Below are 11,443 nucleotides of genomic sequence, written 5' to 3' on the forward strand. Positions count from 1 at the left end.
TAAGTGGGGAACCACTATTGATCCTCTTTTAAAAAAGAAGAAAAAAAAAAAAAAAAAAAGACTTCCAGGGTGTGAAACTGTACTGAAGTTCTAGCATGCAAGCTAGTATGTTTATAACCAAACTCAACAAAGCATTCACGTACATAACCCCGTTTATACCAACACCATCTTGTAATATTGCATCGATTACAAGCTTTCTATTATCTATGCAACCTATACTTCTCTGTCAAGTTCTTCACAAAAGTCAGTTTGTCTACCATATCTGTCACTACTCACTACCAGCAACACCTTACTAACTGCTTACAGATCCAAAATATAAATGTCACCAGCTGACCAGTCTTCCTCTATAACCAAGGCCGATCATGTATCTGCAGGAGCAAATTCAACCACAGTATGAATGAGTTCTTAGTCTATCAGATCCACAATATACTTTTAATCCATCAGTTCTGTGATACTATCTTATAATGGAAACCACTCAGCCAAAATGCATCAACTCAGCCAAATGCAGTATTGTGCACAGTAAATGTAACTGACTCGTATTTTACAGTATCCATATACCTGATAGATGAATTTGCGGCCTTGACCTTGCAGGTCAGTTTCTAAGAAAGGTCTTGTCTCCAATTCTGTTCAACTGAAATTTGAAAACAAGCTTTCCATGAGGCCCTCCTTCCTGCCAGCACTTTTCTACCAAATACAGTCCATCATAGACATATGTCCTACTTCCATCCATCAATTCGGAGCCACGGATCACTCTGACAGGGTTCTTTTGCACACTATTCTTTAAAGCAAGATTTCCTCGTTCAAGCTTCTGATCTTCAGGGTCCTTTGTGTTCATCACATTTCCTCCCTGGCCAGTATAGATTAAGGAGTTCTTATTACGCACATCATCAGCATAGCCACCAGATGCAACAATACTGGTTGCCAAGAGCTTCCCACCGAAGTTCCCATAATCAATACCTCCTTGGATTGGGCGATGTAGGCCAACAATGTTAAGTTCTACTCGGTACTGAAACTTATCGCCAATATCAACACCCGGGACAGCTCCAATGATTTGTTTGCCTGACTTTACAAAGACTTTTTTATCCTTGAGGATCTTAAAGGCTTCCAAATGGACCCTTCGGTGAGAAATTCCTCCTCCCTTTGACCTTTTACGTTCCTCCTCCAGCAAGAGCTTCCCACATTCATCTCGGAACAAAAGCAATGTCTCCTTCACTTTGTTTCTGACACTTGTGTCATTATCATGACTTTTGCTGCTTGAACTACTAGGACCAAAAGAGGAGGACACCCATCCGTATGGCATGAAGCTGCAAACACATGATCATGTTGTTTTTCATCATCCTCAAGGAAATACTCTTCATCCCTCATAACAAGCCCACCTGTACCTTGACGAGCACTCTTTACTGCTACAGGACGATTGTTCTTTAGATATATTCCTTCAATCTCTGATTCATCTTTTTCTATGCAAGCTACATTAGATCTTTCTAGCTGACATTTTCCTCTCCTTTCAATCATACCACTGTCTGATTTGTGCTTGCGTCCTTTCTTCCATGGACAATTTGATGAAGCCATCAAGCCCAACACAACCACCTTATTGATCGTAAGTCGCGAGCTTTCAAAATCTTGTTCATGCAGATGATTGGGATAATGGGATATATCAAAAGGCTTTTTCCTGTGATTCTGTTTCTCAGTTTTAGGTTCAACTCTGTCCCCGATTCCCATTTGTTTGACATCAGTATTTGCTGTGTTTGATGATGATGATTTGTGATCCATAGCTGACTTCTTTTGAACCAATGTCCTGGCCTCCCGATAAGTATTTATTCCACAGAATGGAGGAGAGTCCCGGACAGCTTCTACTACCCGTTGATACTTTTTTTCTGGAATCTTTTCTGGACCATTTTTATTAGAAACGGAGTTGGACCCATCATCAGGTGGTGAAAAGCAGTTTCTGTCTAACAGAACAGTAGTAGCCATCTCTTCCTTTAGAGTACCTACAGAAGCCACCTCATTGACAGGTCTAAAAGTCCCTAACTGAGCATTTAGTCCACACCCTAAAGGAAAATCACGAACAGCACATACTCTACGCCTCTTACACTCAAATGACTTGGTATGGGAAAAACACAGCCCATACTCCATGGGAATTCTTCCCAATTTTTCATGAGAAGGGGTAGCAGTTGGTGACATATTTTCTTTTGATGATGCCAAAAACTGCACTGCCTCTACAACCACCATTCTTTTATTCACAACCCAATGCAATGAAATTCTGAAGAACCTAGAAGCAAGTCATTAGAACCAATGTATTAACAATTGTCTAACAGCAACTGTACATCTAAGAATGCATAATAGCAACTATAGAATCATTCTAAGCATCCAAATATCACTTACATTTAACCAAGTAAAGTAGTGAACCTATAACAGCAACATAACATCTAAGCATTTATAACATTACTCTAAAAATTTCACTAGTGACTGCCAAACATGGAAATTATAGAATTAAGAAATCAATAGAATCTGGACTTATCAAGTTGATAACACAGCAGAATGATTTGCAAATGTTAAAGAATTAGTCAATTATCTAGCTTCTGCTCCAAATACAATGCTGAAAGTACCAATGGTAACACAAAAGTGCAGGCAAGAGAAGCGAAAAACCCATGAAGAGTAAGTGAACATATTCATACTAACTTGTAACCCAATTAACCAGATGACATTTATAGCAGTAGACATTGTTTCTTCTCATACCCCTTTATTCTTATAACAACTAAACATGGCCCTAACTGCAGCGAAATCTGACTTCGAAAAAGCTCATTTCAACACATGGGTCCGGCCTCAGCAAGAACCCCCATCTCAGATAACCCATTTTTTGGTAGCAAAATGTAAAAGAAGAGGGTAAAGAAACTTACCCAAAATACAGAAACCAAGAAACATAAAAGAAACACTATAAAAGGTAAACTAAATACAGTCTTCATAGTTCGTACTACCCTGTAACCCCAATCAAACAAAGTCTATTATCAACAGAATGTAGTTGTTCTAATCGTACCCATTACTCTTAAAGATTCAAAGACGACAAAAGTTGCAGCAAAATTTAACTCTGAAATCCTCATTACCAAGAACCGTAAGCCTACCTCAAAGACCCATTTTGTGCTCACATGGAAAATGCAGGAAAGAAAAGCAGAGAAGCAGAAAAGGAAGAAGAGGAGGTTAAGAAGCTGACCCAAATTGCAGAGAAACCAGGATGCCTAAAGCGAGAGAGGATTTAGCACTAGTAGCCTCTCTCAGCGTTGTAATGATCCCAAAGTCAGTAAAATGTGGGGTTTTATCTATGTCAACACGCCTGGACTGGGCTCCCATTTGCTTGACACGTGGATTATAAGGTGTATTTGAGTAATTTTACTCATTTCCCAGGCGGACGTGGCACGATTGTATTAGTAATTGTGTAAGTTCACATATATTAGTGGTTCACAGGGCAGTACAGCCCGCTCACTTTGCTTAACTACCAGCCGCTCACGGTGCGTTTCGAACGCGCCAGTCACCTCAGCGACCATGAAAGGCAAGGGGACGGTGACGCCTCTCTCCTCCGTCTTCTCAGTTGAAGACACTCAGAAAGCAGCGCAGCGCGTGCATGACACGATCGCCCAGAAAGACCTGGAGCTCGAACGCCTCCTTGGCTTCGTCGCCGACAACACTGACCTCATTAACCTCGTCGGCCGCCTCCCCGATCACCTCCACCACGACATTATGGTAAGTCCTCCCTCACCCAATCATTCCCCGATTTTGTAGGAATATGAATTTGGATTTGAATTTACAATTGCAGGTTCCGTTTGGGAAGGCAGCATTTTTCCCTGGGCGTTTGGTGCACACCAATGAGTTCATGGTGAGGCTGATTTATTAGGGTTTAGGGTATCGGCGGCGAAGCTAAATGGATGCTGTAAATTTGGTTTGCTGCAGGTTCTACTGGGAGAAGGTTACTATGCCGAAAGGACGTCGAAGCAAACAGTAGATATTTTGAACAGAAGAGGGAAGGTGTTGGAGTCCCAACTCGATTCGCTTAAGGCCATGGTTCAGGATCTCAAAGCTGAGGCTTCCTTTTTCAATGCTACCGCCTCCGAAGCAGCGGTAAAACCCTCAATTTTGTCACATTTTGGTTCATGTTTTGCTCAATGATGTTAATTTGTTTGTGGACTTAATTGGCTCTCCGACAGACTCTAGTTATGCATATAGTTTTATTTTCAATCAGGATTCTATTAGAACTATAAACTTGTAAGGAATTGAAGCTGCTTTCAACATTACATCCTATAGTAGTCTAAACTAGTTTGATGACGAAGATCAGCATGCGAATCCGCACAACATGTGAAGGCATATATATTAGATTGTATTTGAGGATAATCTTAATTCATATCTAGGGATTCATCAACCACTCAGACCAAGAAGCATTTATTGATTTTTAGATATTTGGTTAAAAATTTTGCTTCCATAAACCTTCACTTTATCACACAGATTTATATCTGTGTAATTGGAACTTAATATTTTTTGAGAAACTTGTGAAACAGGAGGGCCTTGTAGAGATTATGGAAGATTATGAGGAGGAAAGTTCTTCTGACAGAGAAAGTGAGGCCTCTTTCTTTCCCCCAGTAATTTGGATTTTACTCTTAAATTTGTATAGCCATTTTCTTCCTTATTATAAATTTGTGTACTGTGGCATGTGGTTCTGTGGACGGAACCATCGATTCTTTTGTTACCTCTGCATGAGTCATTCTAGTTTTAGTTACTACAGCACATATTTGTCTGCACCATTTGGATCACTAAATGGTTTTTGGTTTGGCTATTCTTTAAAGTAGTGATTCTTGTAATTAACTTAAAGAATTAACTATTTCGAGAATGGAATCAAATTAAGTGTTTGCTGGAAAGAGGGAGGTCTGCAAATTGCCCTCTTAGATTGGGCTTATATCTGTTTATATGAAAGACCAACTAGCTTCCATTCAATCTCTAGTCAGCTTGGCTTAAACTCCCTCTATACTCGTGGCTTCAAGATAACTTGAGCTTTCCTTATCAATTGCAATTTCTTGGGAATATAAAGAGGCCATATTTTGTTCTTCAAATTGATAAACCTCAGGTAGTTTTTGGGACCACCAGACTTCCTCACCAAGTACCAAATCATGTGTCCAGAGATCCCAAACTAAAGTCTCTGATCTTTGCTGTTTGGATTGTCCATTTTCACAGATACATGACTTTAGTTTTTGGAAATTATTTGTTCAGACAGGGAATGAAATGAATTTTGAATGGACTACTTTGAGACCAACCTAGGATCTAAATGACAGATGTTATATTGTAAGTGATCCCTGCTTTGAATTATCAGAATTTTTTTATATTTCCCATGGTGTTAATTGGGGATTTGGTTTGAATATAAAGGACTTATACTCGCACGTGGTCTGGAAGTAGGACCCCGTCATGCTACAGCCTAGCTATTCCTGTCTTAAATTGTGCTCCCATTGTATATTGATCCTTTGTTAACTACTAGTGCTTTGATTTCCCTCAATTGCAACAACTCATGACTTAACTCATAGCAGAATTTCAAATTATGGAAGGGTATGAGTTTTCCTCTTTGTTGGTTTTGCTAGAAAGAGTTTAAATGTAAATCTAAAATAGATGAAAGGCAAGGGCAAGTCTCTTATGGTAGTCCTTCCGCAGATTTCCAATTGATGCTAATCGAGATCAAGTATTTCCTCCATCAAGGTTTATATAGAAAGCTAAGGTTCCCCCCAAAGTCAAGGTTTTGGGATATCCTTTAGCAAATAGGAGGGTGACTCACATGGGATTCACTCAGCAGAAGGGACCAAGATGCTGCTTATCTCCCCATGTTTGCATTGTGCAAGTCGCAGGGAGTTGTTGATCATCTTTCTTTTTGCCATGTGAAGTTGCTTATTTTTTGTTTGAATAAAATGTGGCCAAAGCTTTTTTGAGGGAGCTGTGCATTATATAAGCTCAACTGGGACTATATCTCTACTTTGGCTGAAAAGGATTCTGCTTGGCTAAGGAAAAAAGACCAGTTTGTAGTTGCAGTGGGATAGATGTGTGCTTTGGATTTAAAGAAATAAAAGGCTTTTGACGTCTATATAGGAGCAGTGGTGGAGAAACTTGATTGGGGTTCTGGGAAGCTTTTATCGGCTTCTGTTTCGGGGGAACTTCATACCTACACTCTTTCTTCTATAATCTTTTATTGGAAAACAGCTGTATTTTATGGGTTGTTGCTTGATTAGACTGGTTTGTTTGGCAGTTTACCTCGTCTTGTTGGCTGTTCTTTCTTCTTTGTATTGTGTTTTGATCCGGTAGGCTCCATGTTCACGTGATTGTGTCATGAAAGTTGTTTATATTGAAAGAACAAAAAATAAAAGAAAAATATAAATAAATGAATAAATAAAAAATGAGTGCAAATGCATTATCATTTCTTGGACTTCCTAGCTCTCACCACCTTGTGGAAAAACACTGGGTACCCCACCCCCCCCCCCCCCCCCCCCCTACATACTGAATTCTGGACTTCTCTTTTTCTGCATTAGCTAGGTCTTTAGTTTGAATATTCTTGGATGTTATTCATGTCTAGTAGATAGCTTTGTTCTTCTTTATAGAAGGTTTACTATAAATTTTGAGTATTTATTTTACTTGGAGTGTTTTATTTTGTTGTATTTCTTTGCCTGTATATCCCATAGTTTGAGCCTTTTGTTGAATACATAATGATCGACATATGTAGGAACAAGTGAGTAGTGTCGTGTGTGTGTGTCTCAGTGACTCGTGGTGATTCATCTAAATCTGTTGTTCTATGTTACTCCAACTCATTAAAAGTGGGATCAAATGTTTCAGGTGCACTGAAGCAAGATTCTCCTAAGAATTCTGGAACTGTCATTACAGAACATGTGGATGAAGATGAAGAATTTGCTCGTATGATGGCTAGGATGGATGAACTTGAGAAAGAAGAACGTGAAGCTGAAAGTCAGATGTCACAAAGTGATGAGAATGAGGAAGTTCAGCTCGGTTTGCATCAACTTTCCGATCAAAAATCTCTCCATGGGAATCTGAAAACCTCGGGGGTAACATATTAGCATTTAAGAATGATTAAAACCACTTTCGGATTTATAAGAAAATTGCAATTCTAAACCAAAAAGGGTTAATGCTCATTTCAATCACTGGTGAAACAGCAGTCCCAGTCCAGGAAATCTCCACAGCAAACAAAAGATGGAATTGCTTCTAACAAAGATAGTTTTACTGATGAGCCAAGTGTAAGTGACATCATCTTGTTGTTTACTTTCTTCATCTCCTAGCCTTTATTTTTATTTTTTTTGTTAATTTTAGAGGAAGCAAATGGACTGAGTGTTAAAATTCTTTTTTGAAAATGTATGGTCACTCTTGTTTGAAGGAATCATATCATTTCATCCTCATGAGCTATTTCAACTCTTTCTCTAACTATAAACAGTGTCCTGAGAAAATGAAGTTCAAATGGTATGTTTGAATAGAAAATTAATAATAACAAAAAGGCTTATTTGACTGGACAAAGCTGGATTATGTCATACAAATAGAGTTGAAATGAAATACAATTGTTGATATAATTAAAGTTGGTGTCATCAAATAATAAATGTAACTTAGAAAAATAATTTCTCCATGTTATGTTAATATGAGCTGTCTTGTCCTAGATGCTATAGAAGTTGTATTTTATTTTTTTCAATTGCCTATATACTTTAAGTTTTCTGTTCTTTTTTTTTTTTTTTTTTTTTTTTTTTTAAAAAAAAAACCCAGATGAGTTGCCTTGATGTCTTGGATGATATGTTTCAATTGCTTACATTCTTGAGAGTATTGATTTATCTTTAGTTGGAGATACCAGCCAAATGGATAACTGTTTACAGAACGAGTGTATAGGATTAATTATGGATCATATTCAGATTTGTTGGATTCTAATGGAGAAGATGATATGTTTCAATTGCTTACATTCTTGAGAGTATTGATTTATCTTTAGTTGGAGATACCAGCCAAATGGATAACTGTTTACAGAGAGTGTATAGGATTAATTATGGATCATATTCAGATTTTGTTGGATTCTAATGGAGAAGAGTGAAATTTATTGTTATTTTTTCCTTCATTAAATTGCTGATTTTATCTTCGGGTTAATTTGGAAAATGCAGTGTTCCGGTCTGGAAACAATATCTGCAGGTTAGTGCTAGTCTCTCTCTCTCTCTCACACACACACAGTATTATTTTCATTTTTTCTTGTCAGTTTACCATGCTGTCATGCTGTCAATGAGGGCCCTGCATGTTTTACTTGTTGGATTGCATCATGCTTGCATAAAAGATTGCAATAACATGCTGTAGAGGCTGGCTTATTGTACCATTGCGGCTTTGAACATGCTATTATGTAGGCTAAATAGGAAAAAAAACATTACTTTTTTGGCCACAAGTTATTAAAACAAGACTTTAATGCCTGTAACTTTCCTAAGGAGATTATAGAATATGGCTCCATATCTTTACGTCTTCCCCCTGTTCTTCTCTTAATCATGCATAGAATAAACCGTTTCTCTATTTTTATTTGTTTATCTACTTTCTTTATATAGACCACTATACATCACTTGATACATCTATAATGAAGGCATCCTTTTTATTTTTAATCTTTCTCTGCTGTATACCCAAGGCATCCCTGCTATTCCTATGACATCATGTTTTCATAGGACAAGCTGCTTATTTTCTAGATTCTGCTATGAAGTGATATATTCGCCAGTTATAGGAATCCCATCTTAACTTCTGTCTACTTTATATTTGATTTTGTTTTTTGGTGTCTTACACAGATAAATTGTCACATGGAAATATATTGGCTCGTAATGTAAAAAGTGTTGCTGAGAAAGATTTTGTGTCTCCGGTAGTTGAGAACTTTCAGACTGTGCCCTCATCAAGAAGTCAGGTACATAGTGCTTCTCTTCGATCACCATATAAACCTTTTCTGCTTATAAAGTAGGTGCAGAAGACATGCTTTCTTGCCAACATTGCAGCAAAATGAATCATCAACTCCTCTTGGTGCTTCCATGCTACTAAGAGGAAAACAATTAGGGAACAATTATCGGGAAAAAAGAAAAAAAGAAAAGACAATAAGAAAAAAGACGTTCATCACTAAAACAGGATGGTAAATTGCTGTGGTTAAATATATCGGTAGAAGATTATGAACTACACCAAAGTACACCAGCTAAAAACTCAAACTTTTTCCACTGTCTGCATTAGCATCTTTAGACACCACAGCTCCTCAAATCCTAGTCTATATTAGCTCAGTATTTGTCTAACTTTACAATCATACCTTTGGCTTCACCTTAATTTGAACCAGGCATGTGTCGTTTTACCAACTTATGCTTGTGGAAAATTATAAACAGTTTCGCTGCAACTATGAGCTTGAGCATTGACTTCTCTATGTGGCTATGGCTCCACACTTGTGCCTTTACACTTGGTAGTTTGCACTCAAGTCCTGCTTATAGTTGCCCTTTGGTTTTACAGGTTCCTCTCGAGAGTTCAAAACCGAAATTTGAGAGAGAGAAAGTATGTAATTCAATGGCTTTTTGATTGACTAAATTATTGTTTCATTTAGTACTATATTTACTTCTCCATCTGCATAGGCTTTTACAGGTTCTATTGTTGAGCACGCTGATAATCTACAGATAAAATCAAGGGAAAGAACTACAGCTACATCACAGGTAGATTTCATGCTACTCTTAGTGCCCTTATTAAGATTTTAGTTCTGGTGCCCTCTTTAATAATACGTTTAACTGTTGCAGTCCTCTGCTTCTCAAGTTTCAAAGCCAGTTTCAAGATTCAAGATGCAGAGAAAATAGTTGCTATATTATTAGAAAAGTAATTGTGGAAACACCCAAGTATAAGGTTGATTTTTGAATCCCAACTGTAGGCTAGATACGAGGTTAAATAGTTAACCTTTTGTATAATGTTGAAAATGATATAGAAATATCCTTTGAGTTCATATATACCAATGAAATGTTTGCGGTTGAACAGTGATTGTTTATTTTGGGTAAGTAGCCTATGAATTTTGTTCTCACCAAGGACAGATTTTAACATTGAACTTGATACATGTGGTTTAGATTACTCGTCTCTTATGGTTTCTGAAACATGAGAGCATGAGTCGTTGGTATCCAGAATCGTTGTGTGCAAGGCGTGGTTTAGATTGTGCAAAAAGGCTTCCTATTACAAATTCTGATTGCGCCTCTGCCTAGATTCTTTTAGAAACGATGCATGACTCGAGTTAAATTGAACCCTAAAAATGAAGATAAGTAGGAAGCCCTTATTAGGAGGACTATTGTATGGTTGTGCCAAAAGGATCATTGTATTGTTGTACCAAGGGGATTCCCCTAGGTCACCCCAAGGGAAAAATTGCTGAAATTAGAAACAAAAACATTCTCTACTGAACAACTAATCCACTATTGATCGATATTAGACTAAATAAAAATGCAAATTTGCAAACAAAAACCTGACACACAGCTAGCTACAAACCTTCCGTTCTTCAAACCCTAAACTGACAAAATCATACTCATTCCAATACTGACACATAAAACCAACCAAACATCTGAGCCTCTAAAAGACAGCATTGAGCCCGAGTTCTTCTTCAGAGGTGGTGTTGGTGGTTTATCCAATTCCGATGGATTGCTACCGGAGTTTGGAGAAGCCACTGGAGAAGAAGAGGGTACTAGTGGAGTCGTGCCACGGTCATATTTGTGTCTAAGGGCCAAAACTACTACTATCAGTTTCTGACCATTTTGGCAATCGTCGGCATTGCCACTGATGAAAAAAAATGGACCGGAGCGTTCGAATTTGAAGACGGAATCACCATCTGTTAAGGACTGTATTGGATTTTTGTTGATGCATGAGTAGTAGTCTTCTTTTGTTACAACCATGACAGAGTTTGAACCCTTTTTGTATCTGAAAACTGCATCCAGAAAGAAAACGCAGATCAAATAACAGCTCAACTCATATGATGTATGATATTCAATCCAACCGTTTCTGTATTTTAACAACAAAAACAGAGAGAGAGAGAGAGAGAGAGAGAGAGAGAGAGACTTACAAAGGGTATCACTGACTTGAAACCTATGCCTTTCGGCCCAGTGATTGAAGTTTTCAGAAGGGTTCACCACCCACCCATCTTTGCCCCCCACCAAGAACTTGTGTGCTTGGGAATAACTAACCAATGCCATGGAAATGACAACCAAAACGATCAAAAACCTTCTAGACTCCATCGCGATCGAGCAGAACACCAAAAGCTCTCAACGAGCACACACTTAGTGAGACTTAGCTAATTTCTATATATACCTATAGACAGAGCCAGAGAGAAATTGGATTGAGTATACACACTTTAGCTAGCTATAGCTTCTAATTCTTCTATGTATGTGAGGAGGTACCGTACAAATATATATATATATAT

The 11,443-nt window shown here is 38.0% G+C and overlaps 3 protein-coding genes across 3 annotated transcripts; 1 reads left to right on the plus strand and 2 right to left on the minus strand.

The window, feature by feature from the left end:
* Positions 1-262: 262 nt before the first annotated feature.
* Positions 263-1,553, minus strand: LOC101303129 (histone-lysine N-methyltransferase, H3 lysine-9 specific SUVH5-like). The gene is made up of 2 exons (XM_004300646.1): positions 559-1,553; positions 263-368 (listed from the first exon to the last, which is right to left on the minus strand). The coding sequence occupies exon 1, from the start codon at positions 1,298-1,300 to the stop codon at positions 593-595; it is 708 nt and encodes a 235-aa protein (XP_004300694.1). The 5' UTR covers positions 1,301-1,553; the 3' UTR covers positions 263-368; positions 559-592.
* Positions 1,554-3,456: 1,903 nt separating this feature from the next.
* LOC101303426 lies at positions 3,457-10,018 on the plus strand. The gene is made up of 11 exons (XM_004300647.1): positions 3,457-3,735; positions 3,809-3,868; positions 3,943-4,110; positions 4,545-4,602; positions 6,850-7,076; positions 7,185-7,265; positions 8,163-8,190; positions 8,820-8,932; positions 9,514-9,555; positions 9,633-9,710; positions 9,792-10,018. The coding sequence occupies exons 1-11, from the start codon at positions 3,538-3,540 to the stop codon at positions 9,846-9,848; spliced, it is 1,110 nt and encodes a 369-aa protein (XP_004300695.1). The 5' UTR covers positions 3,457-3,537; the 3' UTR covers positions 9,849-10,018.
* Positions 10,019-10,535: 517 nt separating this feature from the next.
* On the minus strand, positions 10,536-11,258 carry LOC101298615 (early nodulin-like protein 2-like). Its single transcript, XM_004301945.1, has 2 exons — positions 11,087-11,258; positions 10,536-10,951 (listed from the first exon to the last, which is right to left on the minus strand). Exons 1-2 carry the CDS (start codon positions 11,256-11,258, stop codon positions 10,536-10,538), a joined length of 588 nt encoding a protein of 195 aa, XP_004301993.1.
* Between the last annotated feature and the right edge of the window lie 185 nt (positions 11,259-11,443).

This window comes from Fragaria vesca, linkage group LG5, assembly GCF_000184155.1.
Source record: "Fragaria vesca subsp. vesca linkage group LG5, FraVesHawaii_1.0, whole genome shotgun sequence".
NCBI classification, from domain to species: domain Eukaryota; kingdom Viridiplantae; phylum Streptophyta; class Magnoliopsida; order Rosales; family Rosaceae; genus Fragaria; species Fragaria vesca.

Coding starts and splice junctions, on each gene's coding strand:
- LOC101298615 (XM_004301945.1), bottom strand. CDS start 11,258: ATGGAGTCTAGAAGGTTTTTGATCGTTTTGGTTGTCATTTCCATGGCA. Junction 10,952..11,086: donor TCAAGTCAGTGATACCCTTT/GTAAGTCTCTCT, acceptor TTCTGGATGCAG/TTTTCAGATACAAAAAGGGT.
- LOC101303129 (XM_004300646.1), bottom strand. CDS start 1,300: ATGCCATACGGATGGGTGTCCTCCTCTTTTGGTCCTAGTAGTTCAAGC.
- LOC101303426 (XM_004300647.1), top strand. CDS start 3,538: ATGAAAGGCAAGGGGACGGTGACGCCTCTCTCCTCCGTCTTCTCAGTT. Junction 4,603..6,849: donor AAGTTCTTCTGACAGAGAAA/GTGAGGCCTCTT, acceptor CAAATGTTTCAG/GTGCACTGAAGCAAGATTCT. Junction 9,556..9,632: donor CGAAATTTGAGAGAGAGAAA/GTATGTAATTCA, acceptor CCATCTGCATAG/GCTTTTACAGGTTCTATTGT.